General features: G+C 38.2%; 2 protein-coding genes across 2 annotated transcripts in view; one reads left to right on the forward strand and one right to left on the reverse strand.

Annotated features, from left to right (window-relative positions):
* LOC142981379 (nardilysin-like) overlaps positions 1-13,780 on the forward strand; it is a 39,664-nt gene extending 25,884 nt beyond the window's left edge. Inside the window, exons 7-23 of the mRNA XM_076127266.1 lie at positions 854-975; positions 1,490-1,610; positions 1,862-1,939; positions 2,650-2,790; positions 3,191-3,320; positions 3,831-4,089; positions 6,579-6,713; positions 7,316-7,364; positions 7,445-7,546; positions 8,094-8,227; positions 8,515-8,644; positions 8,950-9,054; positions 9,373-9,516; positions 10,209-10,345; positions 10,665-10,809; positions 11,721-11,885; positions 12,254-13,780. Of these exons, the coding sequence (XP_075983381.1) occupies positions 854-975; positions 1,490-1,610; positions 1,862-1,939; positions 2,650-2,790; positions 3,191-3,320; positions 3,831-4,089; positions 6,579-6,713; positions 7,316-7,364; positions 7,445-7,546; positions 8,094-8,227; positions 8,515-8,644; positions 8,950-9,054; positions 9,373-9,516; positions 10,209-10,345; positions 10,665-10,809; positions 11,721-11,885; positions 12,254-12,451 (2,295 nt within the window). The 3' untranslated portion in view covers positions 12,452-13,780. The remainder of the gene's footprint in view (positions 1-853; positions 976-1,489; positions 1,611-1,861; positions 1,940-2,649; positions 2,791-3,190; positions 3,321-3,830; positions 4,090-6,578; positions 6,714-7,315; positions 7,365-7,444; positions 7,547-8,093; positions 8,228-8,514; positions 8,645-8,949; positions 9,055-9,372; positions 9,517-10,208; positions 10,346-10,664; positions 10,810-11,720; positions 11,886-12,253) is intronic.
* A 772-nt stretch (positions 13,781-14,552) lies between these two features.
* LOC142981777 (apyrase-like) lies at positions 14,553-21,452 on the reverse strand. The gene is made up of 11 exons (XM_076127882.1): positions 21,054-21,452; positions 19,796-20,018; positions 18,520-18,711; positions 17,974-18,104; positions 17,408-17,552; positions 16,980-17,106; positions 16,491-16,648; positions 16,098-16,194; positions 15,641-15,796; positions 15,127-15,290; positions 14,553-14,755 (listed from the first exon to the last, which is right to left on the reverse strand). The coding sequence occupies exons 1-11, from the start codon at positions 21,152-21,154 to the stop codon at positions 14,630-14,632; spliced, it is 1,620 nt and encodes a 539-aa protein (XP_075983997.1). The 5' UTR covers positions 21,155-21,452; the 3' UTR covers positions 14,553-14,629.
* Positions 21,453-22,811: the final 1,359 nt, after the last annotated feature.

A 22,811-nucleotide genomic window follows, 5' to 3' on the forward strand; every position in this document is an offset into this window, starting at 1 on the left:
GTATGATCGGCCGCCGGGCCGCATATGCGGCCTATCTCAGTAGGTTGCCACTCGGCGCGCTCGCTGACCGCGTCGCGCGATTTAGTGCTAGCTACACTTATCTTTTTTCTTATACTGTTTTCTGTTTAAATAAAAAAAATGTCAACTAAACAACAAAAATCCCGTAAAAAAGCTAAAAGATACTGTAGTGTTTATGTGTGAACAAAGACAATACGGAATCGAAAATATCATAATAATATAATAAATATATAAATATCATTTTTTAATATCGTCGGCGCAATCCACGGAATACCTATTAAAAAAGTGGCGGCGGCCAATCGTTCGTTCTATTCGCTTCTTTGATTTTACCTATAGTAAAGCTATGTAGATACCTATATTTATTTAATGGTCAGACAGCAATACAATTATAATTTTATTTTATAATGGTTAATGGGTTTTTCAGACACTATTAGGAACAGATTAACATGTTTTGAAGTATTGTATTTGCATCGGTACACACTGTTCTCTTTATTGATTTATTTTAATATTTATATCGACTAGTGATAACCCTGTGTTCCGGCGGTGAAACCGGAGACGCGCGGCGATACCCAATGGAGTATGAACGCTCGCGCAGCGCGATAAGTTTCAATTTCGTGTGGCAGTCGTTAGTGTAGGTAATTTTTTATGCCTAAACTTCACTTTTGTTCGGAAGTGGACCTTCTGTACGGTAGTACTATTACTTATTCTGTGGTCCAACTAAATATAAAGGAAAAAAATGATTAATCATACGCCGAATTAGAAAATAAATTTAAATATCTTAATTTTTCTGAAGTTTTTTCCACCCGCCAGTTCTGATTATTTGTATCTCTTGCAGGTCCACCTGACTTGGTGCATGAGGTCGTTACTTCAAGAGTACGAGTCGAAGCCCCACCAGTATATTTCCTACCTCCTCGGACACGAAGGCAAGGGCAGTCTACTCTCATACCTCAGGCGAAAGTAAGTATTTCTTACATACATACATACATACGTACACATAAATCACGCCTTCTTCTCTTAAGGGTAGGCAGAGACCAGAGAACGCCACTTGGTTAGTATTTCTTAAAAGTCAAACACATTCTATTCGGGTACGATAAAACGGTATTTACAAGTATCGACTATTGAAGAATCTTAATGAATGTATTGTATAAAAATTAGATCAACGCCCCTAGCGTATTCTGCAAGAACTATTTTCTAAATGATATTTTGGTTGACAAACATTGGCTAGTTGATAGTACCGACTGTAGAATATTGTGCTACTAGTCCCCTTTCTATGTAGTAGTAGTAATTCTACCTTTAACTGTCAACTATTTAGATTTCCGTAACGTGTTTTCCTACACAACACAGTGTATAACTGGATGCATTGGGAACTTAAACCCTCAATTTTCTGCAATCATGCCTATAGCACCCATTGCTATAATAATTGGCTATACCATTCTATTCACTTGTTATTAATTGTTGTATGTGTTTCCAGAGTGTGGGCGCTAGGTATATACACGGGCAACTCAGAGAGCGGGATCGACTACACGTCCATGTACAGTCTGTTCTCTACACAAGTCGTGCTCACTAAGGAAGGACTTGATCACATCGATGAGGTAAACATATTTCTAATATTACGACTATTTCATACATAAGTGGGAACTTGATACGCTTATGCCTGGTTTCTGAGGCACATTTAGCGGCAGTTTATCTATTCAAACTGTCATGTTTATATGAGCTTAAACGCGTAGATAAACTACCGCTAAATGTACCTAAAAACCGGGGGTTAGTTCTCATGAAGATCTTTTATAGAAGTGCTTATTTTCTGAGTAAACACAATAAAAATGTTGTTTTTTTTTGTTTTCAGGTGCTCGAAGCAATTTTCTCGTACATAAACATGCTGAAACACATTGGGCCAAGCGAAAGGATTTACGAAGAAATCAAGGTAACACACGATCATAATTACAGTTCCCATAACTCATAATTTTCAAAAGCCGTCGGCTTATTTCTACTAGGAATGTAGTATAGTACAGTAGTATAGTAGGAATCGTAGATGCGGATGCAGAGGTTTTGTTCCTAACACCCCTGAATGCGTATGCATTCCGAATTAATGCAGATGTTCCGCGTTTGCGGATGCAGTTGTCTGAAACGCCCCTGTTTAAAACTTTCAACCCTTCACTGCTTACGAACACCTGTGCCATCGAGCTATTACTAAATAATAAAAATTACTTTTTTCCCATGTGGGTAGGCAGAGAAAAAAAATAAAAGCGCTTATTTCTTGCATTGTAAACAGTGTACAAACGTAACTTTTATTATACACTAGCCGACTCGCGCAACTACGCTTGCGTCACATAAGAGAGGATGGGTCAACATTTTCCACGTTTTTGTAACATTTTTTACTGGTACTCTTCTTTTGGAGGTAGCGTGATGATATATAGCCTATATCCTTCCTCAATAAACAGGCTGGTCAACAGTAATTATTGTTCCAATTCGCACCAGCAGTTCCTGAGATTAGCGCGTTAAATCAAACAAACAAACTCTTCTGCTTCATAATATTAGTATAGCTTCATAATATAAGTGCTTCGTAGTTTATGTTACCGAGAAGACCAAAGTAATATAGAAATATAATTATTACATTTTGTTTTTGATTGACAGACAATAGAAGAGACAAGCTTCAGGTTCGAGGAGGAGTCCCAGCCGTCCGAGTACGTGGAGACACTGGCCGAGAACATGCACTTCTACCCGCCCGAACATTACATCACCGGTGACAGACTCTACTATAAATATGACCCTAAGGTTAGTTACCAGTTACACGCCAGTGTCAAAGTTAGTAAGACCTTTTCAGAGCCAAGAAAGGTTAGTTAAGATTATATGCTCTAAATACGGGTATATAAAGTTTAATGAGACTGCAATGATTGTAAACTAAATAAACATTTGCGTAAGAATGATTGATTGTCAATATTTATCATTAAGTGTATAACTATTTGTATTCCCTTACTAAATAAAATAAACTAACCAACGCCGTAAACATTAGCTATGCATTAAGACAAACTTTTTATCAAAAAAATCGGGATATTGATCTATAAATCTTAAGCAAAAATAAAATGAATTTTTCGAACTAATATTTTTATATGTAAAATATTTTCTTTCTCTTAGTGATTTGTATAAACGATAACAATGTATCTTATGTGTTTAGGGTATCAAAGAGTTGCTAGAATGCATGCGAGCAGACACAGTGAACATCATGATCCTATCAAACAAGCACTCCACACCACTGGTCTATGACTCCAAGGAGAAGTGGTTCGGCACTGAATACAAGAAAATGGGTGAGATACAATAATAGTACTTGTATATTTTAAGTCTTTTCAAGTCGGCACACTTGTTTTCGTTCTCAAAAACATGCTGTAAAGTAATTTGGATTATGTTTTACGACAAACCTGCCTGACGTCACCTGTCCTTGGGAACATAATATGTACTGTATCGAGAAGAAAAAAAAAACAAAAATAATACATTTAGTATTAATGATATTCTCGACAATTCTGGCTTTGTTGCGTGCACCTGACGTATACGTACACGTACGAACTCAAGGATGATCAATTTATTTAAACGTTGCTACTTGAACCATTTATTGTGAACCTTTAACACTAGAATATTACAAAAGTTTCAACAATCCCGGATACTAGACAGCATTATGGCTTTTTTATTATTACGTAAATTACTTCTTTCCTATGCCGCCAGTATAACGAAACACTAAACAGCCATTAGACATTACAGTCCATAAAACATTCGTAACAAACGAATACTTATTCCGTCTACATCATTTTTAACACCCCCAGAAATCCCCAGCAAATGGATGGACAGGTGGTTGAACGCGGCCCCCCACACGCACTTCCACCTGCCGGAGAAGAACATCTACATCACGACCAACTTCGACCTGGTCCCGCCCGACCCGGTCTACTTGCAGACGGCCGAGGAGCTCGGAGTAGACCTCACTAACAGCTCGCTCAAAGATATTCACAAGAAGGAGGAAAGCAGCCAGAAAAAGACCAAAGTTTTAAAACATGGCGATTTGATCGCTACTGTTAATAATTTTAGGTGAATATTATCACGTTTCCTCGATACCATTCGTTGCAATTATTGAGTTATATTGTTTAGCTAAAACTAGTTTTTGACCTTAAAATACTTCGCCGAAAAATATTCTATGACAATATAAAACATTTAAACAAAGAATTACTCATGAACAACAAAGAATCATTTAATATAGAACTAAATAACGCTTTTAGCATGTTAGAACTAAACCACAATGTTATAAACAATGATTTCGTAGAACAAGAATATAATGCGATTAAAAAATACATAAAAATAGCAAGCCAGAAGATTAAAACAAACAAGAGAAAAACACAAAAACTGTCACACGAAAGTTTAAAACTTATAGAGGAAAGAGAAAAAAGCAAATCAATTTCATCAGAACAGTACAAAGCACTTGACAGAAGAGTAAAAAGATGTATCCGCCGTGATCTAAGAGAATATAACAATAGATTAATATCAGAGGCTTTAGACAGAAACCGATCGCTCAAAATAGCTCGACAAGGAATAAAAACAGGAAAATTATGGATAACAAATCTTAAAGATGAACAGGGTATAAAACACAACGACAGAGATAAAGTAATGAACATCTGTACAAACTTCTATAAAAAATTGTATTCTGACAACGATCCGCTACAATCAGTATCCCCCTACCAGTATCCCGATTCTATCCCCCCCTTCACAGGCTTCGAAGTAAAAGTTGCTTTAAGCAAAATGAAATACAACAAAAGCTCAGGTCATGATGGCATATCCACAGAAGCTCTGAAAATTGGCGAACCAACCCTTCTTCCTACTATTACTAACTTCTATAATGATATTTTAAAAACCGGTCACATGCCAAAACAGTTTTGCCACTCCGAAATCTCACTTCTCCACAAGAAAGGTGACAAGAGTGACATTAATAATTATAGACCGATAAGCCTAATTTCCCATCTATACAAAACTTTTATGAAACTCATTGAGAACCGGATCAATAAACAGCTTGAACAACACCAACCCCCCGAACAAGCCGGTTTCCGTGCCGGTCTATCCACTACCGATCACCTCCATACACTCAACCAAATAATAGAAAAACATCATGAATTTAATATACCTATCTACCTGGCTTTTGTAGACTACACAAAGGCCTTCGACAGCGTTTCCCACAAATCAATTCTCACCGCACTTAGACAACAAAACGTAGAACAAACCTACATCGATTTGATTCAAAACATATATGCCAATAGTACAGCCGCAATAAAACTAGAAACCACCGGTCCAACTTTCAAAATAGAAAGAGGTGTCAAGCAGGGTGATCCGTTGTCTCCTAAATTATTTAACAGCATTCTCGAAGAGATATTTAAAAGCTTAGCGAGCCAATGGTTCGGAAAAGGTATCGATGTCGGCGGAATAAAGATGACAAATCTTCGCTTCGCCGACGACATCGTGCTTTTTTCGAGCACAGCTACGGAACTGCAGTCCATGTTGCAAGAACTAAGCTCAGCAGGCCTTGAGGTTGGACTGAGGATGAATATGTCTAAGACCAAGCTCATGACAAATAGCGTCAAACGTAGAGTCGAAGTGAACGGAGAACAGGTTGCGTATGTCCATGAGTTTACATACTTAGGGCAAATAGTCTCCTTCCAGGCCAGACAAGACAGAGAAGTTGAAAGACGGATCGAAAATGCCTGGAGGAGCTATTGGGCAATGAAACATTTGATGAAAGGCAAGCTTCCAATTACCTTGAAGCGTAGACTCATGGACATGTGTATCCTCCCCATACTGACCTACGGCGCACAGACTTGGTCCTTGACATCCATTCAAAAGTCCAGGCTCAAGGTTTGCCAACGAGCCATGGAGCGCAGCATATTGGGTGTTAGGCTCATAGACAGGGTCAGAAACACCACACTGCGCTCCAAAACTAAAATAGCAGACGCAGCTCAAACGGCCGCTAAGCTGAAATGGAACTGGGCGGGCCACGTATGTCGAATGCCGGATGACTCATGGGCCAAAATAGCAACAAAGTGGACCCCGCCAACTGGGAGACGGCGACGAGGTAGACCCCGTAAAAGATGGAGAGACGACCTTGACACCTTCACACCAGAATGGTATCAGACCGCCGGAGATAGGCTACAATGGAAATCTATGGGGGAGGCCTTTGCCCAGCAGTGGGACGATACGGGCTAATAATAATAATAATAATAATTGTTTAGCTGTCGATCACTCGTTTATAAGTGACCATTTATAATGTTATCAATAAAAAAAAATCATTTCATAATTTCCAAGTCAGTTTAAAAAAATCTCTGTTTTCTAACTTTCAATTGAAAGATATCTTTCCAAAATGACTGTAGCCAATCCATAAATTTTATAAATGCCCTTTTATTTCCAATCATTAACGTGGATAGCTTAGATCTAGTAGTGTCTTTTGTCCGAGAACCTATTGCCACCTGGATTTTTTTATTAAATAGGCGGTATTAATTCGCACACACTGAACTAAGTAAGTTTGTTATATTATGTAGACTGGACCAGCCCAACTTGATCCGCAAGAACCGTCACATGGAGCTGTGGTACAAGCCTGACTTCAAGTTCCGCTTCCCCACCGCGCTGCTGTACTTCTACTTCATCACGCCGCTCAGCCTCAAGTCGCCCAGAGAGTGAGTACTACACTTTGTTCATATTATTAAAGTATACTTTCACATAAACATAAAGAACTTACTGATTAAAACCCATAAGTTTTTTGTAGCAATTTGCTTTTGGTTTCTTTACAAATCGTAAGCGATGCTACGATGAGGAGCTACATAGATATATTAATATCCTAGCTATCGTTGGGCCATTACAAACGTGCGAACTATGCCATAATTAAAAGAATGACAGGAATGGGACAGTGGGTAAGTGCGACAAGGAGAGCCTGATTATGTGACATGACGTAGTTCACACGTTTGAAATGGCCCAACTATAATATAAAAACTATAAACAAATTCATTCATACAAGGTCTTGCTATAAAAAAAGTTCAAGCTGTGTTTTAACGGGGACGCAACGCAGAAATCTGCGCCGGTGGGTAGAGTAATTACGTAAATACCTAGACTGTCTTATGGCTGCTACACACATGCCGCGCGGAGCTGTCAAATGCTCGAATCAATCGCTCGAATGTAAGGAACAAATGACGCCGGCAAGCCACGTATCCCGCCGGCACTGGCACGCCTCTTATTGGTATTCGTGTTACAAAATGATTCTAATATCATGTATTGTTCACAGATCGTGTCTACTTGATCTTTGGACAGATGTGTTGCAACAAGGGCTCAAAGTAAGAACAATTTCATATTTATTACTTAAACACATTATTATAACATAGTGTTTGTTTACACTCAATGTATTGTATTGTAGGAAGAAGTGTACCCAGCGAACATGGCCGACTTGTCCCACTCGCTGTATGTCGGTGACAAAGGCCTCACCATGAAAGTCAACGGATACAGTCAGAACTTACACGTGAGTTTAACATAACTATTTTATATGTATTATTTCTTATATTATAATCGTTAAACAGAATATACTCATAGAGGTATATGGAAATCACTTTATTATTTTATTCAAAACTTAGGTGCTATTTGTGTTTCTTTTCATTACGACTGTGGAAATATGTAGTTTATGAGATAATTAATTCAACAACTTCACATTTTTGTGTGCACATTAGACATTTGTGCACACACCTTGTGAGGCTTAGTTTACACATATTCGCTTCGAAACGTCCGGCTCGAACAACAATACCGATTCGATTCACTTGTTCGGCTAGTGCCGATCGGGTTCATCTACACATATACGGTATTCCCGCCCGATTAGGCTGATTAATACCGATTCGAATATGTTGTGTAGCAAGACTAACGATCCGTTTATTTGCACCGTTTGTCTGTTCGGCGAGTGTTACACTGCACTCAGAATATTATAACGAGTTGAACTTTTTTTTCATATTTAGTTTATAAGTTCTTTTCTCAGTGTCAGTGTATATCAGTGTTATAAGTAATGGTTTGTTGTGCAGTTGTTGGTGGAGCTGGTGACGCGCGAGATGCGCTCGAGCACGCACAACCTGACGGAGGCGCTGTTCGCGGCCGTGCGCGAGGTGCGCACCAGGAACTACCACAACGTGCTCATCAAACCACACAAGCTTGCCAAGTGAGAACATTGCACAGCTTATAAATTTATCTAGACCATAGATTGTCAACCTTTTATGGTCTACCACCCCCTTTACATTAATAGTTATGGGATTTCTTTTTAATTTCTTTATTATTAATTTATCATCGGTGGTTGGACACTACCGCCCCCCACGAAGATTCCAGCGCCCATGAGGGGGCGACGTCTCGCTTGGGAACCTTTGATCCGGACTAGTTATATGTAAAACTTCGAGTGTATCCTTTGCACGGTCATGTTCATTACTAATTTATCTACTTTGATGTGTACAGAGACGTTCGGATGAACATTCTGCTGCACCCGTACGTGTCGCCGCGAGATAAAGCGTCAGTAATACACGAACTCACGCTGCAAGATCTCAAGAAGTTCAGCGAACGATTACTGAGCACTATGTACTGTCAGGTACGTATCACTAACAAACCTTGTACTATAGACCTACTGTTTTAACAGTGTTTTACCATTAACCGATCAGTCTGTAATCATAGAATTAGTGAGTCATTCTTTGTATTTACTATTATTCTAGTACCTAATCACAAATTATATTTGTATAATGTAACTAAAATGTCTAAAATGAAAACGCTTTCGACTTTAGAGAATTATGTCCTGTAATAATATTCTGTGAAACTGTATTCTCAATAATAGTCTAAGATGTAATATTAATAAACGAATACCTACATATACCTTTTTAATTGTTGTGATTGTTTCAGATTCTAATGCAAGGCAACATGGCGTGGTACGATGCCATCAAGATCTCCGACTCTGTACTCAAGAACATACACTGGCAGGGACTCAACGAGGACGAGATACCTGAGGTAAGTAAACAATATATTATTATTTACATATATACTGAACATTATCAAAAACAAAAATCCAACGTTTTCATTGCCAGTTAAATTAAATTGGTTCTCCATTCATTGTCTGTCAAAAAGCTAAAGTTCCATTTTTTTTTTTGTGGTATGTAATTCGCGTTCGCCTGCATCTTTAAAATAACTCGTATACTTAAAAAACGAGTGTATACGTTATTCACTGAACGTATACACTCTATTCTTAACCTAAAAATATTCTAAAACTGATCAAAACAATTCAATACCTATCCATTCTATAATTAACTGAATATCTTGTATCATCAGGTGAAAGTGCATCAGTTACCGCTGGGCGAGCGCAAGATCCGCGTGTACAGTCTGAACGAGATCTCCACCAACAGCATCGTGACCAACTACTACCAGGGCGAGGCCACCACGCCCCGGGACACCGCCACGCTTGAAGTGCTCATGGTAATATAACACTTATTGTAACCTAGTTATAACTTTACCCTCTTATTCATAAACACACTATAAACCTATTTTAGTTAAAAAGCTACTATAATTATGTTTTCTTTTTCTAATTTCGCTAAGGAGTAAAAGAAACAAAGCATTTTATAAGACTTTCATAACTACATACATTTTTATGAAGAAGAGGGTTAGAGTATAACTGTTTTTCAAAGATTATACAGAGGTACTTTTAATTTGACTGGCTCAGTGGCGCAGTGGTTAAAATTGCCATGTCGCTAACGTTGCGTTGGGAGGTCGTGCGTTCGATTCCCATTCAGAACAATTATTTGTGCGAACCACAAACGAGTCTCCGGTATGGGCGTACTTAAAGTAAAGTCCCAGGGACACAAGAGCAATTCCTAGTGCGAGAGTTGTAAAATAAATTAGATGATTTATTACGTTCTTTAATTTTTTGGACGTTTTCAAACTACATGCTGGTCGTTATCGTGGCTAACTGAATAACTTTATCAAGTCACCCTATCAGAAATGAGTTTTGATTTTGAATGCTGAAGATGGAAACTGTTTTCTTGTATTTTATTATTTTTGTACACACACAAAGCTTTCTTAGACTCAATCTCGGAATGTCATATGTCTCGAGTTTATAGTGCAAGTAGCACTTTCATCAGTCGCATATACTCAAAGTAATGTTGTTGTAGTTGTTGATGGAGGAGCCGGTGTTCGACTGCCTGCGCACGAAGGAGCAGCTGGGCTACAGCGTGTTCAGCATGATGCGCTACACCTTCGGCGTGCTCGGCTTCTCCGTCACCGTCAACACGCAGGTCGACAAGTTCAGGTAACACACATACCAACATTACATCTAATATCTATTCATTTTAAAGATAACTCTAAAGCCCTCCTTGCCAGTTAAAGTCTGTGCAACCCTTAAGGTATCAGGTTCGTAACTTGGCAGCGTACAAGGCGTTATTAGGTTTTTCTAATTTCTGTAGAATTGTTTTTCATATAATATGTTTAGAGTCCACCAGCATTCCGGTTTTTATAGTCTAGGCTATTACTAAAATAGCCTCCGGTTACATGACAGTAAATAAATGAGGCATCTTCGAGTATAACATGTAAGTTGTTATAAAAATAAACGTAATTTTGTTTGTCTGTAGTGTGTCGTACGTGGACGCCCGCGTAGAAGCGTTCCTGAAGAAGTTCTCGCGCGACATGAAGCGACTGAACGAGCGCTCCCTCGCCGCCACCAAGCAGTCGCTCGTGCAGCTCAAGCACACCACCGACTATGAGCTCAAGGAAGAGGTACACAATAATAACATAAGTCATAACACTAACTACTAACACTACATTAATAAATATACCGTACTAGCAGATGAAATTAAATTCAGGACTTTGAATAAAAAAAACTACGTTAACTGAATCAAACCAGTCTCTTTACGGTCTATGTATCCATTTCATAAACCTTTGAAGATGAATGGCCGTTCAGTAGTAATTTTGCTGATCGTTAATGTTTTTAAACTCTCGCGACTAGTACACATAATATTATAATGCAACGGGTCTTATACGCGATTGAAAATTTAAAGGTTAGGATACCTTATTTGCTGCCCGACGTTTCGATCGCATTACAACGACCGTGGTCACGAGCTGACTCCGTCCGGCAGCAAATAAGGTATCCTAACCTTTAAATTTTCAATCGCGTATAAGACCCGTTGCATTATAATATTTTGCTGATCGTTTTCTTTCAGTCGACGTTTGTGGAAGATAACAGTCGTTAAGTCATTTCAAAAGCCTGTAATGTGATCTACTTTGACACTGGTGGACTGTAAAGTAAAACAGAAAGTCAACGTTAAATAATCACCATGATAAATCACACTAAAATTATCATTAACTAGCTGACCCGCGCAACTTCACTTGCGCCACCTAAGAGAGAATGGGTCATAATTTTCCCCGTTTTTGTAACATTTTTCGTTGCTGCTCCGCTCCTAATGGCCCTAACGTGATGTTATATAGCCTATAGTCTTCCTCGATAAATGGACTATCTAACACTGAATTTTTCAAATCGGGCCAGTTTATCCTGAGATTAGCGCGTTCAAACAAACAAACAAACTCTTCAGCTTTATAATATTTGTATAGATACATATAAGATCAGGAAACTTAACATTCGCCCTTGAAAATAACTATTTAAATTGATACAAGTGTACTTTCGGCATCAGGTTGAGCGCAACTGGCGTGAGATCGTGAGCCGCGAGTACCAGTTCCACCGTCTGTTCCTGGAGGCCGAGGCCATCGAGAAGGTCAAGCTGTCAGACATCAAGAGCTGGGTCGACAACCACTTCTCCACCGGCAACAAGTCACACTTCAGGAAGTTATCTGTACAGGTACGTCTTAGTTTAGTATAGTGCTAGGTAATGAAATGATAAGGTTTTTTTAGTCTCACAACGTCGCTTCTATGTGCGCGAAGTTCCTGGGTTCGATACTCCCTACACGCAGCAAATATTGTATTAACCGAAAATAATTGTTTATTCCTATTAATAATATTAAAAATGCTAAAGTCCCTGTTGGTCCGCTACGCATTCGTTGCGAAATCGCTTAACTTTTTATTAAATTCTTAAAAGTTGAAACCTCAGAGACGCTGCGTTTTTCGAGAGATTGCTGCGTTTTTCAAAGATTAATTGTAGTTTTTCTGTGGTCACAAATGAATGGGGTCAATACTTATAAATAATTAATTAAATCTTCGTGTTCCCAGGTGATGGGCCACAAAGCGAGCAAGAACGGCACAGCGGCGTCCGACCAGCCGAAGCACTACACCCTGACGTACCTGGACGCGAGCGAGCCGGTGGGCGACAACGTGGAGAACAGCGCCGACTTCATCAAGGACATGGAGGCCTTCAAGCAGGACCGCCCCGTCATCGCCGTGCCCAAGGTCACCCTACCTCAGTGTTGATACACCACTACACTATAAACACAAGGATTTTGACTTATCACCTTCAACATAATATTGATATATTTAAAACAATGGTTCCCAACCGCGAAAGTTAAATTATGGTCCGTGAATAGTTCTAAAATTTTAAATTTTCAGCATGATTATTACACTTTTTTCTTTATATACTTACATAGTGGTCCATGCTAACAAGAATAGTATGAAAGTGGTCTATGACTAACAAAAGGTTGGGAACCCCTGATTTAAAAGTATGGCCAATATAGCTAATAGGGATGTAGACATTTTTCGTCGTCTATACAAAACGATCTCTGATATTTACCGGTTTCTCTTTTAACCGCTTTTTTCTGTTTCCACTATATACTATTATGATTCTTCTAATGTGTTGACTAGTTCTTAATTTCTCTTCGTGGAGTAATGGCAAGTGTCTACATCCCTATTATTTGTTACCTAAACGTCAGCACGTCACTTTAAATATGTACGATGCGTATAAACTATTCCAAGTCAAGGCAAGAACACAAGAGCTTAAAAGTTATGCCAGATATAAAAGATATTATAAAGATGCAAGGTACAGCGAACATAATCAGTGATTGTTAAAAATTCGATCGGAATTTTGACCATTTTCAAACGAGTGGCAACACTATTGGTTATTTGTAAAAGCCTACAACCGCTAGCATTTCGTGAGATGACCTATGCCTAATAAATGCACATTGAATCCCTGAAAAGTGGGAGAATTCTGCTAAATCGTGACATTTTTATTCTTGCTAGGGATATTAAGACAAATAGCCTAAAATGAGAACGTTCTCGATATATTCTAATTATTCTACGTATGTATACTAATGTATAGCTTGTAACCCAAGAGAACGGTAACTAACTATTATTAGAACAATATTTACCAACCGGGTTTACAATTCCCATGTCACAAACTCATATATAACTCTAAAGTAGAATCTTATTTACGGTATTCACAGGGAGTTCCTAGTATAATTCCTTAAAATATAATTAATAAATTATAACGATTATCAACTTGGTCACATCTCTAATTATACTGTACAGCACTAGTAAAATAACCTAGATACTAATAAGTATTTAAATCTGAGGGTGTTATTATTAAGTTTTTAGATAGTAATTATCTATTTTGTAAATAAATATGTAATAACACGAAAAAAATGGAAAATAATTGTAAATATGTGTACTTAATTGTCGCTTCGCTATTGTTAGTGTGTAACACTGAAATATGAATGTAGTTACTGACTCGACTGTAGTATATGAAAGACAACGCAATCATTATTGAAATTGTTTGATGGCGGATTATTAAATAGATGCTATGAAATATTCAGGTGTTGTTATTTACCTCGTTTTATCAAATAAATAAATAATAAATAAATTTAACCCATTACTGTCCCACTGCTGGGCAAGGGTCTCCTCCCGTAATGAGGGAGGGGTTAGGCCTTGAGTCCACCACGCTGGCCAAGTGCGGGTTGGGGACTTTGCATGCCCTCAATAAATGTATTAAACAAATTTTTTAGGCATGCAAGGTTTCCTCACGATGTTTTCCTTCACCGTTGGAGCATGTGATAATTATTTCTAATACACACATAACTCCGAAAAGTCATTGGTGTGTTGCCTTGGGTTCGAACCTGCAACCACTTGCGTGGGAGGTGACAACTTATACCACTCGGCTATCACTGCTGTATTTTTACTTTATCAAATACTTATCATAAAATAACCCATTAATGTCCCACTTATGGGCAAGGGCCTCCTGAAGTCTACGCACTTATATTTATCATATAATATTAATATCTGCACATTTTTTCTATATCATACGTTGATTTTTGATATTATGTGTAAAAGTTCTTTGTATTGTTTTCATTGCTACAGTTCATCAGTTAGTGTTTTATAGTTAAACTATCTTTTGCCCGCGATTTTTTCCGCGTGAAACGATTCCCGAGGTAAGTAGTATGTATCAATCCAGGTCTTATGCTATTGGTGTACCAAAAATCATTAAAATCTGTCCAGTAGTTCGTATGAGTAACCAACATACATCAATTACAAACTTATCTACATCGTATTCTAACGGACACACATTGAAAAAATAAGACATAAAAACATTATTTAAGTTGTTTTATTATAAAAAATAAAATAAATATCATAAGATTATGTATAAATATGTTTGAGTGATAATCAGTAGACGATCTGTATTCTTCCGTCGAGGTCTTTGACGACTACTTGTTGCCGGCGCATGTATCGCTGTAGCATCACGTAGTCCACCTCCAGGCTCTGTACGTTCGTTCTGTGCTCCGATAACATCTGACAAATAATATAACGACATAAGAAATAGTTTATAGAACGGCTATAGTATAGTATATAGGCTATAGCAATTAACCAGAGACGCTAATTGACTTAGCTCTATTTTTCCATTATCATTTTACAACTTTAAACAAGGATTAACATGGGATTTTTAATAGACTATATTATTAATGTAACATGTGTTTAGAGAATCTACCAAAAATCTTTGTGATACTATGATAATAGATTAGTGGAGGCTCAGATGCATAAATATTTAATTCGTGGGCGGTTCTTGTAGTCAAGCATTTGGCATTGGCTAGTATTTGATTCAAGAAACTGTGTTCCTAAACTATGAAAGCAATAATTTGAAACAAAAATGTTCACAAATTTACCGAGTAGCCACCGCCGCCGTCCCCGATGTAGCTCTGCGACACGATCCTGTAGGTCTTGTCGAGGTCGAGCGGCAAGTAGCGCGGCACGTCGCACTCCACGCAGCGTATGGACGCCGACACGCGGGAACCCACCGGCATTGATGCGTTGTATACGTTGCGCATACCTGATAAACATAATATGTTTACGCAATTAAGATTATGTTCACTGAGGTATTAGTGTCTTAACAAGCTTTTCCAAACGTTTACATCTAAATTTGAGGTATAAAACACAATGTGAGAGCTTTTAAATTTCTGACGGTTGTTTAAGAGCACGTAATGGATTGTGAACAATGCGAACATATCGCATTAAATTAATTGATGTTTCAGTGAAAAGAAATAATCTAACGGAATTATTCAAAACTTTGTTGCGATTAGTAACCAGTTACAGCAATATAATTTCAGAAACTATCTATATTCGTATATCTATTTTCGTAAAATAATCACTATTAGATCAACATTTAGTTAATTATCTCACCGCCAATCTGCAGCATACGTCCACTGGAGAAGGTGTCAGTCCAGGACACGCCGACGGAGAACTCCAGCGCCTCCTGCAAGTACTGGCCCTTCAGGTCGTACACTTGCACGTAGTTCTCGAACGGCATCGCCATCAACAGACCTTCTGTTGTCACCTCTGAAAAAACAAATTTTAATTATTAACATGTTAATTATAAAAATGGAACGGACAAGGACTTCCATAAGACGTAAGTTATATTCCATTTTAACGCCAGACGCAAAAAGAGTGGTGTTATAAGTTTGACGTCTGTCTGTCTGTGGCATCATAATTCCCGAACGGATGTAGTGATTTCAATTCATTTTATAAATCGATTGTTTAATACGCAATTCTATGACACTATGTCTAAAAATACTAACAAAAGATGAAAAAATATATTTTGTTACTATTGACGGTGAAATAAGGATAATTTGTGACAAACCTCCCGGGTTGATCTGCACTCGGAGTCCTCCGGTGTTGATGAGACACACGTGCACGTCACTCCAGCCCGCTGAACTACCGTTGTGCATTAACATCAACTGTGAATTAATAACAACCTATTAGAAATATTGTACGGCATATACTATTTTTTTTTAGGGTCATGGCGATTTTTTATTGGAAAAGAAAAGTATGTAAGTAATAAGTGAACACGCTATGAAGCCTTTCGCGTATTCTAGCGTTTAAGGCTGATTAATCGAACTTCAGATCATTTTATTCAAAGAATCGTCAAAGATAAGCTAAAGATAAACTTACCAACAATTTACAACATAGGAACATTGGCCCTAAAAAGAACTGTTATGAATAAATGAATATTCAATATTACGTAGGTACTTACTTCTTCTAAGAATCCGTCGCAGGCCCAGCTGCCGAGGTTGCACTCTCCACGCGAGCACCACGAGCGGTTGAGAGTGACTCGAGACACTCCCAGCACCTCCTTGCCGATGGCGTCCACCTCCTCACGCCATGGCTCCAACATTTCCAACATTTTGGGATCTGGAAATACCATATTTTTAATTCACGCCTGCTATAGGTCCTTATAGACAGCAGCGACTACGCTGTGAAATGTGGAGTTTCTTGACAATGAACGATCATTGTCCAAAAACTCCACATTTCACCGTTTACTGTGTAGGTACGTAAACATCGCACCAAAGAGACCAAAGCTCGTAACTTGGTACAATCCTTACAAATTTCACTAAACATGAGCATGGTTCAATACAATATTCCACATCCTCGGAACATTCGCTTCAATTCGGACCTCCGCGGATTTCTAAAAATCGGCATCCGGAACAACCCTAGTATGTTTATAGATATGATCATAAGTTACCTTGTACGATGGAGGTGCCCAAGAAGACGGGCAGTCCTTCCCAGCGCTGCACTTTACCCGCATCGTCTATGAAGAACTTGATGTTGCCCAGATACCGCGTGTAACACGACGCTTGCACCACAGGGATCTAAACACAGGCATAACTTATTATCATTTAATTTTACTGATATATGTATGTGCTCATTGCAGAAGATGAAGATACTTATGATCTTAACATCTGTATTAACAACTACTGAAATTTTCGTAGCAAAAACGTCTATATTTCTTGACTTTATACCTACCCGTATTCGGACCGAATAACGAACCATTTTTTTTGTGTTTAGCTACTAGACGCTGTATCGTATCATTATATTTAAGTTTGTTGTTGAGTTCGTTACAGTATTAACGTTTTACCTTGTTAAATATAACAATAGTTATAGAATATTTACCCTGTGTCCGTCCGTCCGTTCGACGACAGTAGGGTACTCTCCGAGAGCAGTGTCTCCGTTAGGCGTCTCTCCGTTGTACAGCAGCGAGTGAGAGTGACCGCCCACGATGATGTCCACTGTTGGGGACACGCGGGCTGCCAGCGCCCTAAAGACATTTTATTGTGTAAGTTTATTAGTTTCGTTGATTTATCATATAGTGGTCTATCTAGTGTCAAAGTTGTTCAAGCCAACCAAAGACCTTTGGCGTGACTTAACTACTATTATCTTAATTGACAACAACCGTAGCGCGATTCTGTATAAACTAAATTATCAAGCATTGAGAGTTTTACACAAAACTATAAAAATAGTTCCTATGGCGCCCGTTTAAGGCGCTGATAGGAACTATTTTTGATTACCAACTTTTTGCGCAACCCCTAAAAGCTATTATTTTAATGATACGACTATCTTGGCGCTTAGTTTTAAGTGGTCACAAAGTTGCGCACACCGAACTAGTAACCATTAGTTCTAATTGATACTAGGTTGACCACACTTTTCGATAAAAGTAAATTAAAAGTAACGATACTAACAAATCACTGCTGTATCCAATATGAGACAGGACAATGATGATGTCAACTCCCTGCTCCGTCAAGATGGCTGCCTCTCTGTTCACCGCTGTCAACTCATCCTCCATTATCACACGACCGATCGGCGCTGAAAACTAAAAAATAAATTGAAATAATTAATTCTAATTGAAATCTTTAAAAAATATCGACCTAACATTTTAACTACAACTTCGATATTTTTTGAAAAAAACTTAATTTGAATTTAAATACGGTTGCTTAAAGAAGGTAGAACTACACAAATAAAGCACGTCAAAGTTTTGTTTTTGTAATGTTGGTGGACCGCCCACTCATTGCATATGCACTGTGAAATATCAAATTTAAAAACTAGTTATTCGTTGAGAACATTCCCCCAAGAACGTAAAAACGCAATTAGTACTACTTTTTTCGACTTGGGAATCGAACCTAAAACCTCGTCACATTTACCGCTCGAAACAACAAAAGCAGCATATCTACTAACAATATACTTACATATTTCTTAAATTAAGAATATAGTCATCAAATACAATTTACCTGCTGCAGCAAAACTCCAATGATACCAATTCTCCTGCCATGTCGTTCGACGATCACATGGTTTTTCATGTAAGGCGTCATGGTGGGCTCGAAGGTGGTGTTCACGTTGGCGCCCAGCATGGGGGAGTTCAGTCGCTCGAGGTACGGCACCAGGCCTTCCACACCGTGGTCGAACTCGTGGTTTCCAAGCACCTGTGCGACCACAGTTATACATATTACATAAGTAGGTACATTAATAATGTCAGGTGATAAAGATATTGTAAAGTTAATTAAACAAATTCTAACTGCTAAACTTTTATGTTGCATGTTTATTATATAATAGAATACGGGAATTAACCCAAACGCCTCATATTTTACCCGTATTCTAGTATATATAAGAAAAATCCTTTAATAAAGTTTACTCTAAATTTCAGTTATTTGCCTGCTGACCTAATGGAATTTTACAATGTTTTTCATACCTACTCGAGCTAAACTATCGGATGGAATAGATTACTTAATCGGTGAAACTGCTCAAACAACGGACACAAGGTGCAACAAACTCAATTGGGCATTCAACAACTTCGACAAGTAGGTAAGTACTCAGTCCGCGTGTGAATCGAACTTACGACCTCCCGGTGCAAGTAACCACTGTAGTAAAACGTCAGCGTTTCAATTTCACACGCAGTTTTTTTATTTGCGTATTGATACCTTTTACTTAGTGCATACAGCACAATGCCATGTTTTTATCTTTAATCAGTACTTAATTTACGAGCGATATCATCAATGCAAAGTTATTAAAGATTAATATAATAATTATAATCCTTAAAGTATCGACTTAAGATATTTAATGTATTATGGGAATTAACGCAATGAGACATTTGGCAAAGAAGTGTTCCTAAGGGCCGAATAGCCAGTCATCGGGTAAGTTAGAGCAAATATAGATTTGAAAGCAAGACTTCAGGATTCATTGATCGAGAGCTCTCCGACCGCAGTTATTTGTAGAAACTTTCTTAAAACAACATATCACCATCAAACCCCAAAAATACAATAGATGAAGTGAGTATCTGGCCTAGTATCTGTTAACGAATTATCTACGTCTGTATCTCGTTCTCTCTGTACATTTTGTACAGCAATTTATACATCCTCAGCATGGAAGTTAAATAATCGCCTAAACGGGACATTGGGGATTTCATTCACTTTGACGCGCGGATGCAATGACTTAACGTCTACGTCGTTTCTATTAGACTTGCACATGTAAGGTATAATCACATAAACATAAAAATCAATAGTTACTAACATGAGCATCATGAGGCAGTAGATTCATAAAATGCTGGCTGACGTTCCACCGCAGGAAGTTGTACCAGATCGTGCCTTGGAACGTGTCTCCTCCGTTGAGCAGCAAGGAGTCGGGTTCCGCCTCGTAAGCCTGCTGGATCGCCGTGTACAGGCGAGCGAAGCCCCCGATACACGCCGCCTCGGACGGGTTACATACTGTGCCTTGTGGACTTACTTCGTCGAAACTAGACAGAAGGAAATACAATATAATTTTTATTTATAAACTAGCTACCTACCCAGCTAGCAAAAAAAATATCTAACTGATACCCCGATAGACTTCGTCCGCGTTTGTGACTTAGGGCAAAATTTTCATACAAACTTTTATCCCCTTGGGGGTAGAATTGATCAAAATCTCTTCTTAGCGGATGCCTAAATAATATATACAGCCCGATCCTTCTAGTGGTTTGGGCTGTGCGTTGATAAATCACTATCCCCCGGTTTCTGAGTACACTTAGCGGAAGTTTATCTATTCAATAGCGTTAAAACTCATACAAAAAAAAAACGCTATCGATAGATAAACTTCTGCTAAGTGTACTCAGAAACCGGGGGTTAGTCAGTCACTTTTTAGTATTATATATTTAGCCTATTCGATAGTCAATATTTCGATTAACTAGGAAATTAAGTAGATGTAAAAAGTGTTTGATACTAATTTATCGTCGCGTTGTGTTCACTTATCTAGGATAATCTGTAACTAATCTAATCAGTGCTATAAACCATTAAAGTACCTATTACAGTGGATTAAAACGTACCCCCTTGGTACAGTCTTGTTGTCATGGGAGTTAGTGATATTAGATTAAAAAAAACTGAAATAAGTGTAATAATTTGATGGTTCTTGAAAGATTTTCTCCACAAACAGTAATGCATACAGTTTTAACAGGATTTTGGCACCGTACTCGCGTAGGTATCTATCTAATTAGAGAACTATATGAATGATTTCTTTTTAGTTACGTATTCTTTTTTTATATTAAACGTTCATTATATGTTACTCAGAATTGAATCAAAATAATCAATCACCATCTTATTTCGTGCTTGGCACCGCGGCACTCACTGATCTCTCATGGTACTAAAGGGGCAGCGGTCCTTGGGGAGCGCAACTGTCGCGTCGTCGTTTTTAAATGGATTGCAAATATAAACATGGAGGGTATCTTGAGATCAAACTGTTCAGAAAACAAAAAGCCATTGCAGAATCCCGTCATGAAAATAAATAAAAAAATACTCACTGTGCATGAAAGTCATTGTAGTGCACTACGTTCAGTTCGAACAGCCCCGAGTCCTGTGCTAGGACCGCGCTCACCGTCACAGCCAGCCACCACACCAACATCTTGTCACCGTGGTCACTTCAACACTCGACCACAATCAACCGCGACACATACAAATTTGCATATCAAATAATACCAGTATAATTTATTGATAAAAAGATTATTACTGTCAGCCTTTCAGATTAATGGCTTCCGCGTCGATTTGCGATCGAGTTGTATGTTTTCATCAAATACTATTATTGCAACATTAATTAACAAATCACGATCACAAAAATTAAAATATTCTCAGATAAAATCTTAAGCTGTTATGGTACTTTGCTCACGAATATAAGTGCAGTTCTGTTGTGATTAACCAAGTGGTGAACTAATAAGTAGATCGTAATATTGCGTGCTCTTTACGTAGAACAATACTATCTTAATTAAAGAAAACCTTCAATGAATTAACGTTTTATGTTATTCAAATTAGCGAAGAGCTATTAAATCGCAGTTGGTGATAAAGAGAGCAATTGTTTCGTGACTTTTATTATTAGTTTAATTTTTTAAAATCTGCAATTTAAAATAAATGCGTCATTGGCTTTTGCAAGTTTGAGAAGAAAACTCAAAGCTCTGTAGCTAGATTCTCTACTACTATCGACTACCGACAACCGGCTAGACATTGAGAAATTGTATATGAAAATCTGATCAGCGCCTCTGACGGGCGTCGCAGGAACTATTTTAGCAAATGTCAAACTTTCGATAATCGAAAGTGCCGATTGTAGAGAATCGCGCTTCAGACCCTCCCTGACTCGTCGGAATAAAATTGGACAATGTCATACTAAACTTATAATCATAGAATTACATTTGAGTTTAAGCAATTAACAAAACAAAAAACGTTTACAATTTGATCACCTACACTCTACAACATGAATTCATTATGAGCATGATTAGGCATGACAGTTAACATTTGCAATTTACGTTTAACTTTAGAAACTAAAAGATCATCACACATATTTGATATCAATTAATGCACTTTGAAAACATGCCTGATTGTACTACGATTCTCTCCTATCGACTACCGACAACCGGCTAGCTGTCGACAAATTTTGTATGACAATCTGTTCAGCGCCTCTAGCGGGCGTCGTAGAAACTATTTTGGCAGTACATTTTAAATGTCAAGCTCTCGATACTCGAAAGTATCGACTGTATACAATCGTGCTATTGTCCACTTGGACTACAATCAGCACCGGCAGTGTTATCATGATTAATTTATATTGCACGCCAATATTGACGCTTAGCACGTGGATTTTAGCTGATAACACTAAACCTTTCAAATGACATGCCTAAATATTACCTAGACTTTTAAATATTAGAATACTGTCAAGGGCAGGCCAGCTCTTCGTGATGTGGAGTATCTGATTGGAGGTACCACGTGATGGCGACCATATGATGACAGTTGAAGGAAAACCGTTAGGTTTTTAATCCGTATTCCCAAGTAAAGCTGGAACGCCTTGCCGGCGGGAAATTCCGATATGTCCCTACTTCCCCCCTAGATAAATAAAAGGCCAACTCTTCGTTCATATTATTTGCCTGTTCGCTTCAATACTCTTGGTTAAGTTTCAAAGAAGACTTATAATAACATCCTGCAAAAGGTCAGGTGCGTAGTACTCAACCGGGGCGGTCCTGTATGACAAGATGCATGGATGTGAATAAGGCAAAGGAAGTTCGTAAGGTAATGGTCTC

This window comes from Anticarsia gemmatalis, chromosome 20 (assembly GCF_050436995.1).
Source record: "Anticarsia gemmatalis isolate Benzon Research Colony breed Stoneville strain chromosome 20, ilAntGemm2 primary, whole genome shotgun sequence".
In the NCBI taxonomy this organism is placed as follows: Eukaryota; Metazoa; Arthropoda; class Insecta; order Lepidoptera; family Erebidae; genus Anticarsia; species Anticarsia gemmatalis.